This window comes from Tursiops truncatus, chromosome 11, assembly GCF_011762595.2.
Source record: "Tursiops truncatus isolate mTurTru1 chromosome 11, mTurTru1.mat.Y, whole genome shotgun sequence".
NCBI classification, from domain to species: domain Eukaryota; kingdom Metazoa; phylum Chordata; class Mammalia; order Artiodactyla; family Delphinidae; genus Tursiops; species Tursiops truncatus.
This window is the reverse complement of record NC_047044.1, coordinates 60,979,443-60,996,667: the sequence shown is the minus strand read 5'-3', so window position 1 is coordinate 60,996,667 and position 17,225 is coordinate 60,979,443. Positions and strand designations below refer to the sequence as shown.

Below are 17,225 nucleotides of genomic sequence, written 5' to 3'. Positions count from 1 at the left end.
TCTTAACCACTGCGCCACCAGGGAAGTCTGACACTCAGTCTTTCTAAGCTTTCACCTCTCGTTCACTTGTAGCCCCCTGAAGTTAGGCCTCCACTCCACCTTCCGCTGAACCTGCTCAAGTAAAAGTCACCACTGGGTTTCAAGTTATCAAATCCTAGACTTTCTTTGTTTCCCATTTTACTTGACTCCTTCTCAACATTAGAAACTACTGATCTCTTGAAACCCTCTCCTGCCTTGGTTTCCATGATTCTGTTTTTTTCCAGGTTCTTTTCCTATTTCTCTGAGTGTTCCTTCTCTGTCTCCTCTTTCCTGTCTGTGTTGCTGTACTTCCAGAACTACTGCATACCCCTGAGCTGTCTGCGTAACTATGATATGCTGCTGATTTCCAATCCATAGCTCCATGGCTCCAGGTTCCTACAAGAGGCCCTTCAAACTCAGTATGTCCAATGGGGAGCTCATTTTCTTTTTCCCAAACTTGCTCTTGCTAATCTGCTGAATTAGCCACCAAGCAGACAGTCACCCACATCAGATTATACTGAAAACATAATGGGCTTCTCTGTTTCCTCCTCACTTCTCACATCCAATCAATCTTGTAGCTTCTACCTCTTTAAAATCTCTTGAATCTATTTTTCTTTCCCGTCTCCATTGCTGCTGCCTAGGGTCAGGTCCTCCTCCTATTTTGTCTGAGCTACTAGCTCTTAGGTTTCCTTACCACCAAACCATCTGCACAAAGTTCAAGTTCATTTGGTTCAACAAAGTGGTCTTTCTAAAATACAAATATGATCACTTTACCCCCCTGCTTAGAACCCGTCCAGGAATACTGGAGAAAAGGACACTTCCATGTGGACTTCCACATCTGTCTCTCTCTCCCACATTACTTTTCAGCTCCACCACCAGCCCCCTTCACCCTCCACTCTCCGCGTGTACTGCCATGCCTAAACATTGGACAATTTTACCTTGGTATCTTTTTTTTTGGGGGGGGGTACGCGGGCCTCTCACTGCCGTGGAGTGTCTTGGTGTGTTGTAAACAAGATGGCAGCTGTGACACTGGGTGGTCTAGTCAGTGGAGCCTGGGGTGTAAGACTTTTTCCCGGAGAAGTAAATCCTGGTAGCTCTGGGGAATCCCATGACAAAGGGACAGAGCAAGGCGGATGAGTAGTTCGTAGATGTGATGTGGGTCCAGTCCTAAGATTCAGGAGGCTTACAGAAGCGGATGCTTTGCTGAGGTCTTCAGGGATGGGAGGAGAGCCAGGCTGTGGGAGGGAGCGCAGGGAGATTGGGCGGTCTGTCTCCGTACTGCTTGGGACCTAAAAGGGAAGGTAGATGCATCATCTGGTAAAACTCTGACTTGAGGAGTTGCTGCAAACTCTCAGGAATAGCGTATGAGGAATATAACGCACCCCTCCCCAACCCCATCAAGTCTAATTTCCCACCTTCAGCTGGCTCTTGAAAACCAGTCTCTGGAAAAGCATGAGATGCTGTGATGTTGAAGAAGCACAGGACCAGGAGGCTGTGGCTTCAACACTAAATTAGACATGAGCTTGGGCGAGTGGCTTACCTTCCTTAGGTCTCAGTTGCCTCACCTGTAAATTGAGCACACCCTGACATGCCTCAACCACTTCATAGGATTATAGTAAAGATTAAATCATCATCATCACAATAGCTTTTCTTTTAATATCACTTCCTAGGTGTCAGAGACCGTGCCAAATGCTTTAAAGACAGTATCTTCATCCATCCCCACAATATCTCTATGAGGTAGAACTAACATCAGTTCCAATTTACAGATGAGGGAATTGAGGTTTAGGGAGGTAAAATATCTTGTCCACAGTCAAAGGCTAGCAGGTGAGCTGGTATTTGGTCTGTGGACCCAGCGTTCTGATTCCCTGGGCTGTACCTTCAGCTATGTGACTGCCCTTGTCATTTAGGAGTAGAGCAACCACAGGTCCCCCCTGCGACTCTTGGTCTTGCAGCCACAGCGGCAGCACTTAGCAAAGTATAAGGAAGGACAGTTCCTCTCCCTTGGTCTCAGTAATGTGCTCCTGAGGGGTCAGCTTTTCCTTCCCAACTGCGTGTGTTGGTGAATGTCCTGTGTTGAATAGTGTGCCCCCAGTATTCATGTCTACTCAGAACCTGTGAATGTGATTTTATTTGGAAATAGGATCTTCACAGATGCAATCAAGTTAAAATGATTTTAACTCGTACTGGATTAGGGTGGGCTCTAATCTGATGACTGGTGTCTTTATAAGAAGAGAGAAATTTCGACACAGAGATACAGACACAGAGGGAAGACAGCCATGTGAAGACGGAGGCAGAGATTGAAGTTATGCTTCCGCAAGCCAAGGAACACTAAGAATTCTGGGAACCACCAGAAACTAGAGACAAGAAAGGATTCTTCCCTAGAGCCTTCAGAGAGAGGATGGGGCTTCTGACACCTTAGTTTCAGATTTCTAGCCTCCAGAATTGGGACAATAAATTTCTGTTCTTTTAAGCCACCCAGTTTGTGGTACTCTGTTAAGGCAGCCCTAGGAAACTAACACAGTAACCTTACACTGTGCCCACCACAGCTGGGAGCCCTTAAGGGTGGGTGGAACAGAGTTTGGGAGACCAGTTAGATAAAATGGAGGGGGGAATGCCCATTTTGGGGGCCTGAGGCAGAGCAGTATAAAAATAAGGTGTTTGCTCATCCAGCTACTGACCCTTGTGTACATGGTGCCTCTGCAAGACTTTGCACATGTGTGTGTGTGTGAGTTGTGTCTGGGGAGTGTGTCTACAGTCCAGTTTTTTTCTTTATATGAGGAGGGGTGTTCTTCAGGTTTGTGACAACTTCAAAGGTGGGGATTCCATTTGAGAAGCTCCCCCGTACCCCAACTCCCACCTTTGGTCATCCTCTCCACCCTCACATCTCAGATGATGAAATTGTGCTTAGAGAGGTTAAAAAGCTTGCCTACGTTTTCATGCCAGTTAGTAAGAAAAGGAGGTTTCAGATCCAGAACTCTGGGTCCAAAACCCTGTCCTTTTTGTGATCTCAAGCGCTTTTTCAAGCTAAGGAAAGTGAACTCTTTTCAGAAAGATATGGGTGATTCAGTTTACCTTTTATAAGCATTTTTTTTCTAAATTTGAAAGTAACACTAGCTTATTTGTAAAATATTTAGAAAATACTGAAATGTTTACAGAAAAAGTAAAAAATTATTCTGGTGATAATATTGGCAATTTCTTTTCAGTCTTTTTTCCATGCAGATATATAGTGTCAACAAAATTAGAACAGTACTGTAAATAGTTTTGTATTTTGCTTTTGCATGTAACATCTCGTGGACATTTTCTCACGTCATTATTTTTATAAACATAATTTTTAATTACTAAATAATGCTCCATCATATGGATGGGCCATAATTTGTCTTCTATTATTGAGTACTTGTTTCCAGCTTTTTTACAATGATGAACATGCAACAGTTAACATTTCTCACAAATATTTGTCCTCATCTCTGTTATTTCTTGAAGACAGGGGATAGGGATATGAATATTCTAAGACATTTTATACGTAATGCCAAATTGTTTACCAAAAGGATTCTACCTGCAGCAGAGTGGGAGTGCTTCACACGGCACCCTCACCAAGACTGAGTACTGTCATTAAAAAGCCCGGTATGTTCTGAAAAGGGGCATCCCATGATTCGATCACACAGGTGGCTGTGCGTCCCGCGGATCGCAGGGGGGCCACTTGGGGCTGGGAGACTAGTTAGGAGACGGTTGCGACGATCGCGATGGGACGTGACGGGAGCCTGAGGCTAAGCAGTAGGGATGAAGGGAACGGGAACACGCACGGCACTCGTAGAACATTCGATGCGGGGGATGGGGGTCGGTGCCGTTAAGATCACGCTGCGCTGCGGGGAGCGCAGGACAGAGCAGAAGTCGCGTGTCCGGCTCGGCCTCCCCCGCGCCGCGCTCTGCACCCACGGGTGAGGTTGGCCGAGGCGCGAACCCCTCCCACCCCTTTAACTGGGACACTCCCCTTTAAGGCGGGCGCCCGCGCGCACCCGGCCCCGCCCTTCGGGGGCGCGCGCGGCGGCCGCGGCGCCGGCTCCGCCGGGAGTGCACGTGCCGGCGCCGGGCGGAGAAGAGGGAGGCGGGAGCCGGGCCGCGGGAGGAGGGGAGGCGCCGGGGGCGCGCGCGCGCGCGCTGGGCGCTGCTGGGCTGCGGCGGCGGCGGCGGCGGCGGCGGCGGCGGCGGCGGCGGTGGTGGTTACTATGGCGGAGTCGGCCGGAGCCTCCTCCTTCTTCCTCCTTGTTGTTCTCCTGCTGGCCGGCAGCGGCGGGTCCGGGCCGCGGGGGATCCAGGGTGAGTCCCGGGGCGGGGGCCAGGATGGAGAGGGCCGGGCGAGGGCGAGGCCTCGCGCAGCGGCCCCTGGCTACAGCGCGCCCCCTCCCCACGCACTCAATATGGCCGGGCGGGGGGCGCGGGGGAGTCGCGGTGACCCCCAGTCGGCTTTCCCCGATCCCCGAGGCGCGGCCGTCCAGCCGGGACCGAGCTCACGCCGGGCCCCTGGGGACCCGATCCCTCTTCCCGGCGAAACTGGATTCGGGGAGCTCTCGGGGGTCGCGCTCCCAGCACCCCCATGTTCCATAGAGGGGAGTGCGGGCTTCCTTCCCCAATATTTGGAGGTCCACGCTTCTGCCCCTCAGCATGTCCAGGGGCGGTGGTCTTCATTCCCTCTCTCCAGATGCTCCTTGGGGGGCGCCTTTTCTCCCGCCAAGATTGTGGGGCTCGGGCGATGGGGTCTTCGCCTCTCCGAGGTATCCTCATGTTGAGAGTCCTTGCGCACCTCAGATGAAAGGGGAAGGGGTCTCAAACCTTTCCTTGAGCTCCTGCGTTCGGGGTGCCTCTTCCCCTCCTTCTCCTTCCTCTCTAATGTTCTGGGAAAGCGAGTCACATTTCCCCTTCGCGCAGTCCCTTGAGTTCAGTGGGGCCAGCCCCCCCACCCCTCCAATACACATGCCCCGCGGAAGCTCTGTGGAGGCAATGGGACCAACAGGGCCCTAAACGTTTTGGGAGCTTGGCTTTGGAATCTCTCGAACCCTAGGAAACCTAGTTCCAGAACAGTTAATCTGCATCTAGGTGTATTTGCTTTTCACCTCGCCTCTCCCACCCTACCCCAGGGGGCCCATTCACTTCGTCACTTTGTGGATGCCTTTCAGGTGACATCCTAGAACCTGCCTCCCACCCCCAAGATCATTTAAAGACCCCAGTACTGGAGCGGCTCCCGGCCCTTGGGCAGGATTTATTTACCTTCCAGCACAGCCCCTTCCCTACACACTCCCCCACCTCACACACCCCTTACCTTCCAAACCCCACAGGCTTCTGCTCCCTGGTAGCACCCGCACCCTTCCCGCTGCAGAGGTAGCCCGTTTCTGTGGGACACTCAGCTGGGTGTCTTGTTTGTGAGGCTTGGGGGGCTTGAGGAGAGCAGATGAAACCCTAAAATATTTAACTTAAGGGTGTCGTCTCAAATGCGTGTTGGCATTGGGGTAGCAGATGAAGGTTATGCTTGGCAGTTATATTGAACTGATTATTGACCCACAGATAGATGTGGGAGAGCTGATCCAGGTCTTTATCGGCTCCCGATGTACAAAGCCTGCTGCTTTGACTTCTCAGCAGCCCCTAACCTTCCAGCAGTGGGAGATCAAATGTATGTCCTGTGGCTCTCTTCTCTCCACTAAAAAGAATGGTTCTTAGGTGGGTTCTGGCTTCCTTCGTAAACCAGACAATCAACAAAAGACCTCATCCCACTTTGGAGTCTCAAAAACAAGTTCATTACCTCCAGCCTTGATATTTGTTCCCAGTGGTGCAGCCTGTGCGGTGGGGTCTTTGTTCACAGGCTAATGCTTCTGCTAAGGCGCCTCATGCGTGTTCCTGGGTCTTCGCCGCTCTGTGGCATAGGTAATGTGTCGTGGGGTCTGATAGACATGGTGAAGGTGTATGTACACAGTCTGACACTGGTGGTAAATTAATGGTTTTCATGAATGTTGTTTACTGGGCCTTATTATGGGCCATGTTCTTGGAGTGTGTAACACGATGTTATTTCTCTAGTAGGGTAGTAAGTAAGGAGACTCAGCCTTCAGGTTTGTTATTTTACATGTGATGAATAAATCTTTAAATTCCTTCCATAGGAATTTTTATCCTGTTCCTAATATATCCAAGATTTTTAACAGCCGTGTCCCTGTTGGTTTGGTGTAGTGTCTGGTGGGATATTTCTTGTTGTGAGCCTTGAATGTTTAATTGATAATCCAGCTGGTTCTGAATGGGGCAGAGTTCATTTTCTGTAACCTTCCTGAAATGGATGTTGTTGGCGTGAGGATGGGTGGGCATAATAGGAAGTTGCTTTCTTTTTTTGGTAAATTGGAAATAAGGTTGTGTGTCCAGCAAGCATTCTCGAAGGCCTTTAAATTTGGCCAGACACTACAGTTTTTTCCGGGACACATCTAGTTGCCAATAGTGCATGCTACAGAGACCACTGTTGCAAAAGGCTTCAAGTAAGACATCAGTTCTGGGAAAATAGAGGCTGTGGGATAACAAGAAGTTGATTGCTGTCCTCCCCTGCACTTCCTCTGTTGTGATCCTCGAGGCGGGCTGGAGGAATGGCAGAACCAGCCAGCCCTGATGCCTGGTACTTGGACAGGACATGAGGGCAGCAAGGGGTCGGTGTCTGCGCTAAATAGTGAACTAATGTCGACTTAGTAAAAGGCCAGTGATAAGATGCATGAGTTCCAGGTTATAAACAGCATCATTTGATAGGTGGGCCGTGTTTTAAGGCCTGCCTTTGGAATTTTCACATTAGTACTTGAAAACGTAAAATTGAATTAGTAGCAGGGGAGCGTGATATTTCTTTCTTAAGACAAAAGCAACAAGGGAGACATTTGAGGTTCTGATAGGAATATTTTTAATTTCTGTGAGTAAACTAAAAATTTAATTTCAGGCCAAGTCTTGTAATTTTGTTGAGTGGACATGAATTCGAACTACGGTGAAAGTGAACTCTCATAGAGAAAAAGAGAATCTCAGATTAGTTTTGTTAAGAGCTCCGGGAACAGATGTGATTAAAACAATAAAATGGCTACTCTGGTTAAAGGTTAGAGCCAGATGGAGGGAGGAGGCTGGTTTCCAGCCCCTGAACTTTGCTCCCTTACAGGTTGTCCTTGAATGAGGCACTTAACCTTTCTGTGACTGCCTCAGTTTTGCCTCTGTAAAGTAAGGAACTAGTCTGTGCCGCTCTTATTGGGACATTTGTGAGACTGACTTACTGATAGCCAGTTGGCTGGGAGGTATTTTTAGACACAGTTTCTGACTTCAGAGACCAGGCAATGTTGGGTTACTTTTTATCTTATGGGCCAGAGTAATTCTTGGGATTGATAGAAGCATCATATGTCACAGTGTGGTTAATTTCTTCTTCTTTGTGCATTTCTGTGGACCCGTTTCAGATTTCCTCAAGTTAATTTCTGTCTCTTGACAGGCCCTTACATCTTAGGCCGGGCAGCATACCTTTGCTAATCAAAGGCAGTCTGGAGGGAGTGACCTGCTTTAGGCTTTATTGGTTTGGCAACGTTTTAATTCTTACGCAACTCCGGGTATGTTTATGGCACTATGTAAATGTTACATAAGAACATGGAGGCTGAGAGGTGGCCAGAATGGTGCCTGTGAACACAGGAAGGTTAGACTGAGGACTTCATCTGAAAGGACCTTGGGAATCTGCAGTCAGTACAGGAAGAAGCTGCACTTCATTTTTGTCTAAAAACCTTTTTAGACGATTGTGTCTTTCAGGTGGACTACTGTGTTATAAATAGGTGTATTCTCCACCGGTGAGCTAATTGTAACCTTGCTACCAGAATATGAATCAGGAGGTGATGATGAGGCGCTGCCTCTTCCAGCATGGCCTGCTGAAGCTGCTTGTTGCATTTCGGAGCACGAGTTGAATTGCCTCGCAGTCTGTTCTCATAATAACTCAGGAGTGCGGGGTGTTGAGGTGGAATGGAATTCTCAGTCCGCGGTGCTTGAGATCTTCTTTATTTTTGAAGGTTAGATTAGAATACTGGAGTGGCTCTTTTGTTTTAATTTTGAAATCCTTATTGTTTACTGTTCAGTTTTTGCTCAGAGCAGCCGTGAACATTAATTCTGGAATCCCGCCTCTTTGTCTCGAGTTCTTGTGCTATTTGTCTGTTACAGTAGGGTTGATGTAAGAGGGTCTTACCTCATTTTCCTCTCTGTATTCACAAGAAGAAAATCCTGGAGTCCTTTTGCTCATCAGTTCCCCCCGATGCTGGAAGTGCTGCGGGCCTCCGGAGCCCATCAGTTCCGCCTGGCCTAGGAGTGTCCAAACCTTTGAAGGGAATCGGCTCCGGAGCCGCCAGTCCCCGGCAGTCTCGGCTACGTTTCTGTCACTCTGCAGGGGCGGCATCACGGCCAGGTTCGAGTCCAGCTCTCGGGTTTTGCTCTCCTCAGCTTCTCTCACACGTGGTTCAACCTGCGGCTGGGCCTGGAGGCAGCGTCTCTGCTCTTGCCTGTTCTCTCTGCTTTGCTGGCTTTTCCGTCGCGGATAAATACCGTTCCAGAGTGTAGCTTTCTTCTTCCTCTGTAGGTCTCGGGAGCTTGGTGCAGCTGTGCAGCTGCCACCCCCAGCAGTCATACCTGCCCACGGGTGTCTGAGACAGCGCCACTTCAGGCAGCTCTGGTGTTCTTTTCGGGTTTTCTTCTCTCTCCACTTAGTCTGAAGCCTGCATTTGTCTCGCTAAATATTTTGAATTTAACACAATGAAAGTAACTGCCTTTCCCTTTAAAGAATCAATCCCCCTAATATTTACACAATTACATACAGGAGGTTTCTTTATTCATTCGGTTGGGTATGTGCCTGGAATGGTTCTTGGCATGAGGAGGTAACAGGGAACAAGGTGGACAAGAATCCCGAACTCTCAAGGAACTGACTATTGCAGTGGCTCAGACCGAAAATAAATGAGTAAACACAGTTATCAGTCATGAGGGCTGTGAAGGAAATAAAGCAGGATGGTGTGCTGGAGTGCGCGGGGGGCTGCCACATCACATCCCTGTCCGCTTCACTGTTTCATCTGTAAAATGGGGCTAATCCAGTCAGGTCGTGTTATTTGCCGTAACTGTGTTCTGTGAGGCCCACTTGAACACAGGATTCGCAAATACTGGACCACTGCTCCTGGGGGAGACACAGGGTTAGTTCCCTGCAGCTGCTGGTCACACGTTTTCATCAGCTGATTGGTACATAACCTTGTGTTGTTCGTGTTTCTGTTTAAAGACACCTCATTTAATTTACATTGTTGACTCAATAACATTGAACTCAGGGCCAAGAGCACTGTAATGCGTGCCTGAATGAAGCTTAGTCAGTGTATGTATTTTCTTTCTCGTAAGGCACGTCACTGTCTTCTCGAGCTTCAGAACACTAAGCTACTGCTCTTGGGGGCTGTTTTAAACAGTGAAATCACCAAGAAAAAACACAAAAAGCCTGGCACTGAACATACCATGAGAAGGACACATGTTAACAGCATGAGCTGAAACAAGAAGCCAGAGCATTGCCTTGTTCAGCCTCAGTGGGAACGTGTGCATTGGGTGACTCAAAGTTTTCACCACTCTGCGCATGTCTGCAAATGACCATGAAAGCACTGAGAGTATTGATTTGGGGGTTCTAAATAAATTTTAGCAAGTGGGCAGATTCACAGATACGAATCCATGAATAACGAGAATCAACTGTATCTTGTTAAAAGCCATACAATGATTGTGGCAGAGAGAAAATTATATCATGTGGAATTCCCAGGATTCCTGAATGGTTTCACTGAACCAAAAGTTTAATGTATACAGTTAGGAGTCCCGTTTCCAGCCTGTGAATAAACTAAACAGGTATATATATACGTATATCGAATACTGCTACGGTGATCTAAGGGTTCCTTTAACCCTTGAGCACCTACCATATACCTGGCACTGCTGTAGGTGCAGGGATACAACAGTAAACAAAAGGAGACAAATGCTTTCCTTGGTGAAGTGTACCTTCTGGCTGGTGAAATGGACAATGAAGAAATAAAATACAAGGTGATTCTGTCTACCACAGTCCCCCCGCTGCTCTCCTCTCCTCAAGTTTCCTAGCCTTAGGTATATACACACCTTTTCCCAGTTACTCAGTCACGCATGAATGCAGGTGGTACAGTTGACCCTTGAGCAACGTGGGTGTGAACTGCATGGGTCTACCTATACTTGGATTTCTTTCAGTAAATACAGACTAGAGTACTGTACGGTCCAAGGCTGGTTGAATCCGTGGGTGCGGAACCACAGATCCAGAGGGATGATTGTTATGTTATACTTGGGTTTTTGACTCCATGGTGGTCAGTGCCCCTAACCCCTGAGTTGTTCAAGGGTCAACTGTGTTGTGACGGGATTAAATCAGTGCGCCTCCAGATAGGCAGGCTGTCGTGGTGGGCCTGACCTAATCAAGCTAGCCCTTTGAAAGCAGAGCATTTTCTCAGCTGATTGCAGAAGAGGAAGGCAGAGATGCTCCAGCTGGCTTGGAAGAAAGTAAACATCCATGTATGAACTGCCCATGGGAGCCACGTGAGCAGGAACTGCAGGCTGACTTCAGGAGCTGAGTGGTCCCTGGCCATCAGCGAGGAGGGAAACGGGGGCTTCAGTCCTTCTTCCACAGGGCATTAGAGTTCGGCAGCAACGAGTGAGTTTGGGAGAGGTCCCAGCCCCAGATGAGAAAGCAGCCCCGGCTGACATCAGTCATGCTGTGCCTGGACTTCTGACCTACAGAAACTGTGAAATAGTAAATAGGCGTTGTTTTTAAAAATGTGTGTGTGGTGAGTCAGATGGTGATGTGAGGAGAAGGAAAACAGGAGAGGGAAACAACAGGACTCTCCCAAGATAGGCTTGAGGCGCCTTGAGACCTGTCATCCCATGGATGGACCTTGCATGTGGAAAGAAGTCCTTTGACCACCTGTGGCTTTCACCTACTGCCTGTTACCTTTTCCTAGATATCTGTGAGTGTTTGGAGGAGAGAGGAGATGGTGGGTGCTTTGGAGATAAACTTTTCAGATGGTTTTGATGTTTTGAGTTGAGGAATCTGTGAATTGAAGGATATTTTTTTAAATAAGTATTTGTGTTGAACCTGCCTTACCCCGAATCTCTGCATATTGTCTTGGTGTATGTTTGTAGACATTACATTCTACGCTTGTAGTAGATAAGCTTGAATCACATTCAGTCAACGTTCATTCCTAACATGCAGGGCCAAGCTTAATGTTGAGAGGGATACTGAGGAACGACTCTGTCCTTGCCATTGAGGCGTTTACACACAAATTGACTTCTGCTTGTTAGAAGAACCATAAAACCACAAAGAGCTCTGACTCTTCTCATTCACTAGGATGACAGTAGTGATAAAAGCATCTGATCTACTGAATGTTTACTATCTACTCAAGTGTTACACGGAGCCTTTGTGCTACATCGCGTACTCTGTACAACTATTCTCTGAGGCACTCTCATCCCCATTTTACAGATGAGAAAACTGGGACATAGAGAGGTTAAGCAGTGGGCCTAAAGTCTGTCTGACTCCAAAGCACATGCTCTAAATCCTGTACTCTACTATGTACTGTAATGACTATTAAAGTAGCTTTCTAACCAGTCCCTGCCTCCTGTCTCTCCCTTATGATCCTTCCTACCACTGGATTTAACTTTGGAAAGTGCACCTTCCGTGTCACTTTCATGTGGCCTCCAGGATCAGCTCCAGACCCCGTAGCCTGGCATCACACCACAGTCCATGCAGTCTGGCCGAGTCTCCCTTGCTGCCCTCGCCTCTGACTGGAACCATAGCATTGTTGTCACATCTGTTTGCTTTGGGCCTCACATGCCTTGTGCTTTTCTTGGTCTTGGCCTTCTCTTCTTAGCCTAGTCCAAATCCAGCCATCCTCCAATGTGGGACCCACTTTGTCTTCCTCCTATCCCCCAGCCAGTGACTCCATCCTCTCTGCTTTTCTCTTTCATCCATGTCAGTGGTATAGAGGTTCACACTGGTTTATAGCTTTCTGCTTCTCCCACTCTCGCTTCTCTACCCCATAAAAATTGATGCTAGGAGCTACGTTATTTTTCTTTATATGTCTTCGTCCTATCACAGAGCCTTGTGTATTTTAAGTACTTAATAATTTAATTGAATTCATTCATCTCTTTTCCATCCTCTCAGCAAAATCCTAGGTAAATAATTCTAGTTCTGTCCTGCTGTAATTTTATTGTCTCCTGTATGTACAGTTTTTATCCCAGTCTCTCAGAATGCTGCAAACACTTGTGAGTTACTTGGAACATCCTAATCACACTTCCTACCTCACCTCTTGCATCTCTGTTTATTCTACTCTGTTTATTCTACCACCTGCCCATTTTATTCCAGCCAGATGAACTTGATCTCAGCCTCTTTAGTTTTATTCTCCGTCCTGGCTGATTTTGTTTTCTCCTTCATTGTCCCAGTTGCCTGAAACAGTCATTCCTATCCCTCTTCTCCCTCAAAACTGTGATGTACCCTGTGGCCTCTCCACACATCCATAGTATAGTAAGTAGGTCAGGAAGCAAAGAGGACTGCCACTGATAAGTACCCTCCCCTGCTCTGACGGGCCACGAGCGTGTCTGCTTAAGTACAGCAAAGAAAGAAAACAGAATGGTTGTACCTGTCAATATAAACGTGTCAGTAAAGGAGAAATACCAGGTTACTAGTAGGCAGCCTGAATGTGACAGCCGAGTCTGGACATTTAGGTCCCAGGAACACCGGACGTGCTCTGTCATAGTGATGCCACTCCTTCCAGCTTTACCTTGACGCTCTCCTGGGCAGCAGGTGGGCCCTTGCTAGGTGTTCAGGCATTTACAGTCAGCCATAAGTTAAGTCGCAGTGACAGGTCTCCTTAGCATAAACATCAAACGTCTTTTTCGAGTGAGAACAAAGCTTTCATTCTCTAGACCTGAGGCTTAAGGGTGACTTGTTTAAACAGCTCTCTGGGGTTGGGTTTGTCTCCAAGTAGAATGTCAGAAAGGCAGTTTGTAGAATAGATATAGTGTGGAGCTGGCTTTTCAAACACCTTTCTCTTATGCAAAACCCACTCTGAGACCTTTTCCCAGATTGAAATTAAACACCAAGCTTATCAAATGTCTTATTGTTAAATCTGTGCGTTTTTCCCCCTCGTCATACAAATAGCTTCCTTTATTAAGTCAGTTACATTTTTTTCATAAGTGCTTTTTACCAGTATACTTTTTGGATGTTTTCGATACCACCAACTACACATGTAAAATTTGACTTTATCATGGCTCTTGGGTGCTTAAGACTTTTTGTTTTGTTTTATTTTAGTGTAGTTTTACAATCTAATTCTGATGATTGTGAAGGCTGGAAATGCAGCTTGATTCTTTGTTAGCAATAGCATCTGATTGCTGTATTTTAATGCAGCAGGACTTTTCTGCCTGGTACTGTGTCAGTTCTGCAGCCTCACCCGCTGTCTTCTCCCCAACCCCCCACCCCCTGGAGAAACAAACATTACCTCTACTTTGTGATAGTTTAGTGCCAGACACCTCCATTTTTAAACCCGATTCAAGATTTTCATAAACATTTTGGCAGTTGTCTAAATCAGTAGTTACTGAACAACTTTTTTCTTTCTTTTTTTTAAAAAATTTATTTATTTTTATATTTAGCCGCATTGGGTCTTCGTTGCTGCACGCGGGCTTTCTCTGTTTGCAACGAACGGGGGCTACTCTTCGTTGTGGTGCGCGGGCTTCTCATCGCGGTGGCTTCTCTTGTTGCGGAGCACGGGCTCTAGGCTCGCGGGCTTCAGTAGTTGTGGCTCGTGGGCTCTAGAGCACAGGCTCAGTAGTTGTGGAGCATGGGCTTCGTTGCTCCGCAGCATGTGGGAACTTCCCGGACCAGGGCTTGAACCCGTGTCCCCTGCATTGGCAGGCGGATTCTTAAGCACTGCGCCACCAGGGAAGCCCTTTCTTTTTTCTTTCTGTCTTCTTAAAGCAGTAAAACTCTTTCAAAAATGAAAATGTAGACAGGTATATAAAACGGATAAAAGCATGTCCACTCTGGCAGAGCCCCTTCCCTCTCAGATTGCTAGGCTGAGATCTGTTGAATGAGACTTATTAATCATGGCGCTATTTGCTGATCACTGTGCTGGATACCAGTGAGAAAATGAAGCAGAGAAGGACACTGGTTCCCTCCTTTAGGAGTTTACAGGTTCCTGGGACTTGGGAAGGACACTGTACCTCCATTGTTTTTGGTATGCTCGTGTTAGGTTTTTGTTGTTATTGTTTTGTAATTGAGATTATATTATACATACTGTCTTACAGAGATTTATGGTATTTTAAAAATTGCGGTAGAACACATATAACCATTTTTAACCATTTTAAAGTATATAATTCAGTGGTGTTAAGTACCTTCATAATGGTACACAGACCATCACCACTCTCTAGTTCCAGAACTTTTTCTTTACCCTGAAGGAAACCCAGTAACCCATTAAGCCAGCATTCCCCATCTTCTCCCCCAAGCCCCTAACAACCACTAATAATGCTTTCTGGATATTTAATATAAATGGGCCCATACAGTATGTGGCTTCTTTCAATTAACATGATGTTTCAGAGTTCATCCACAGTGTAGTGAATATCAGTAGTTTATTCCCCTTTATAGCTGGGTAATACTCCATCATATGAATATACCACATTTTGTTTATCCTTTCTATGTTTGGTGGACATTGGGGTTTCCACCTTTTGACGGTTGTGAATAGTGCTGTTATGAACATTCGAGTACAAGTTTTCATTTAAACACTTGTTTTCAATCTTCTGGATATACACCTGGGAGTGGAATTGCTGGGTTACGTGGTAATTCGATGTTTAACTTACCGAGGAACCATCAAACTGCTTTCTATAGTGGCTGTACCGGGTTATGATCCTACTGTCAGTGTATAGGGTCCCAGTTTCCTCTGAGTCTGCACCAACACTTTCTTATGGCCTTCCTAGTGGGTGTGAAGTGGTTTTGATTTACATTTGAATTTGAAATTCATTTGCATTTGAGATGATGTTGAACATCTTTTCATGTACTTTTTGGTCATTTGTATCTCTTTGGAGAAATGTCTGTTCAGGTCCTTTGCCTGTTTTAAAATTATTTTTTGTCGTTGTTGAGGTTTTTTTTAATATAAATTTATTTATTTATTTTTGGCTGCGTTGGGTCTTTGTTGCTGCATGCGGGCTTTCTCTAGTTTTGGCGAGCGGGGGCTACTCTTCTTGCGGTGCACGAGCTTCTCATTGTGGTGGCTTCTCTTGTTGCGGAGCACAGGCTCTAGGTGCATGGGCTTCAGTAGTTGTGGCACGAGGGCTCAGTAGTTGTGGCACGAGGGCTCAGTAGTTGTGGCTCGCCGGCTCTAGAGTGCAGGCTCAGTAGTTGTGGTGCACAGGCTTAGTTGCTCTGCCGCATGTGGGATCTTCCTGGACCAGGGCTCAAACCCATGTCCCCTGCATTGGCAGGCAGATTCTTAACCACTGCGCCATGAGGGAAGCCCTGTTGTTTAGTTTGAAGAGTTCTTTACATATTCTGGGTGCAAGACCATTACTAGATACATGATTTGCAAATATTTTCTCCCATTCTGTAAGTTCTCTTTTCTTCACTCTTTTGATATTGTCCTTTGAGACACAAAAATTTTTTAATTTGGTGAAGGCCAATTCATCTATTTTTCTTTTGTTGCTTGCGTTTTGGGTGTGATATCTAGGAGACTGTTGCCAAATCCAAGGTCATGAAGATATACCCCTACTTTCATTTTAAAAGTTTTAGAAGTTTTCGAATATAAGTTTTAGCTCTTATATTTAGGTCTTTGACTTACTTTGAGTTAATTTTTGTATATGGTGTGAAGTAACGGGCCAACTTTATTCTTTTGCATGTGGATTTCTGGTTGTCCAGCACCGTTTGTTGAAGACTAGTCTTGCCACCCCCAAAATGTTGTAGACACTCTTGTGGAAAATCAGTTGATGATAGATGTATAGATTTGTTTCTGGACTCTCAATTCTATTCCATTGATTTATAGTCTGTACTTCGGGGAGTAGCATACTGTTTTGATAACTGTAGCTTTGTAGTAAGTTTTAAATCAGGATGTGTGAGCCCTCCAACTTTGTTCTCTTTCTCTTTTTTTTTCCTCCCAAGATCATCTTGGCTATTCAGGATCACAGAGTTGTGTAGAATTGTAGTCTTTGTTCTATCCCAAGTAAGCTGTAGGGAGTTTGGATAGGGTCCATGGAAGAATAATTAAAATAATCATGGGTTGTAATAGGCTGTTCTTATCAGTTTGGCCTGCCTGATAGATGCTGTCATCTGGTAAGATGAGGGCTCAGAGGCAGCTTATGATCAAGTTGTAAAATCATGAAGAGGAAGGGTGGCACGGGCTATTTGGGCACCACATTTTAGCTCCTGTAGAACTAGAAGGTTGCCCAGTGAAGCTTGGAAGAGGCAGGTTTAGTGTCCCTAAATGGGACCCTGTTCCACGCTAAATTGATGAAACTTACCATCCCCAAGGAGCATATACATAAGCTAAAAATCATAGAAACTGTAGCTTTAAAACATTCGTGGACCTTCATCTACCAGCACAAAGGTGGGTGTCTTGCAGCATGCCTCTTACCTTTTGAGGTCGGTGCCCCCACCCTGCTCCTCCCACATCCTGTCCCCCGGTGATGTGGATTGAGTGGCTGTGAGTTTAGTCCTGGATGGTGGTTCTTGGGAATTTCCAGTGAGCAACAGCCTTACTGTATCCTCCTAGAGTATGCCGTGGGCAGGAGAGAGGGGCCTGCGGTGGGGGTGCCTTTGCTCAGGCCCCGTGTGTTAGTGCCTACATAAGATGCAGTGAGACAGAGCCTGCCCAGGCCGGGACTTGTCAGCCTTCCTCCAAACACATCCTGTCTCACGAATCAAATTTGCTTTGACATCCTACCACAGACCGCCTCCTAATCATACTTTGGCACCATGTTCAAATCCTGCCAAAATGTCTTTAGTTCAGGTTTGACTCGCTTGTTAGTAACAAAATGCTGTGCTAGTGAGAATTGCACTCTGACCACTTTTTAATTGCTTTTCTGTAGATTGATTTTGTTCCTCTTCTGCCATCGGCTTTCCTAATTGTGTTGTTTCTACTACGTGACTCTTTGGTGATGGAACACTGGGAGTTTTAGGT

General features: G+C 46.5%; 1 protein-coding gene across 8 annotated transcripts in view; it reads left to right on the top strand.

Annotated features, from left to right (window-relative positions):
* Positions 1 to 4,174: 4,174 nt before the first annotated feature.
* ACVR1B (activin A receptor type 1B) overlaps positions 4,175 to 17,225 on the top strand; it is a 43,104-nt gene continuing 30,053 nt past the window's right edge. For 6 of the 8 annotated variants that reach the window (XR_012324395.1, XM_019947186.3, XM_073788641.1 and 3 more), the window contains exon 1: positions 4,175 to 4,332. Coding sequence is in view for 5 of the 8 variants with exons in the window: in XM_019947186.3 (XP_019802745.1) it covers positions 4,242 to 4,332 (91 nt within the window). In the remaining 3 variants the exon portion in view is untranslated. Of the gene's footprint in view, positions 4,333 to 4,413; positions 17,224 to 17,225 lie in introns of those variants that run through there. The other 2 variants (XM_073788642.1, XM_073788645.1) reach the window with 2 other exon arrangements.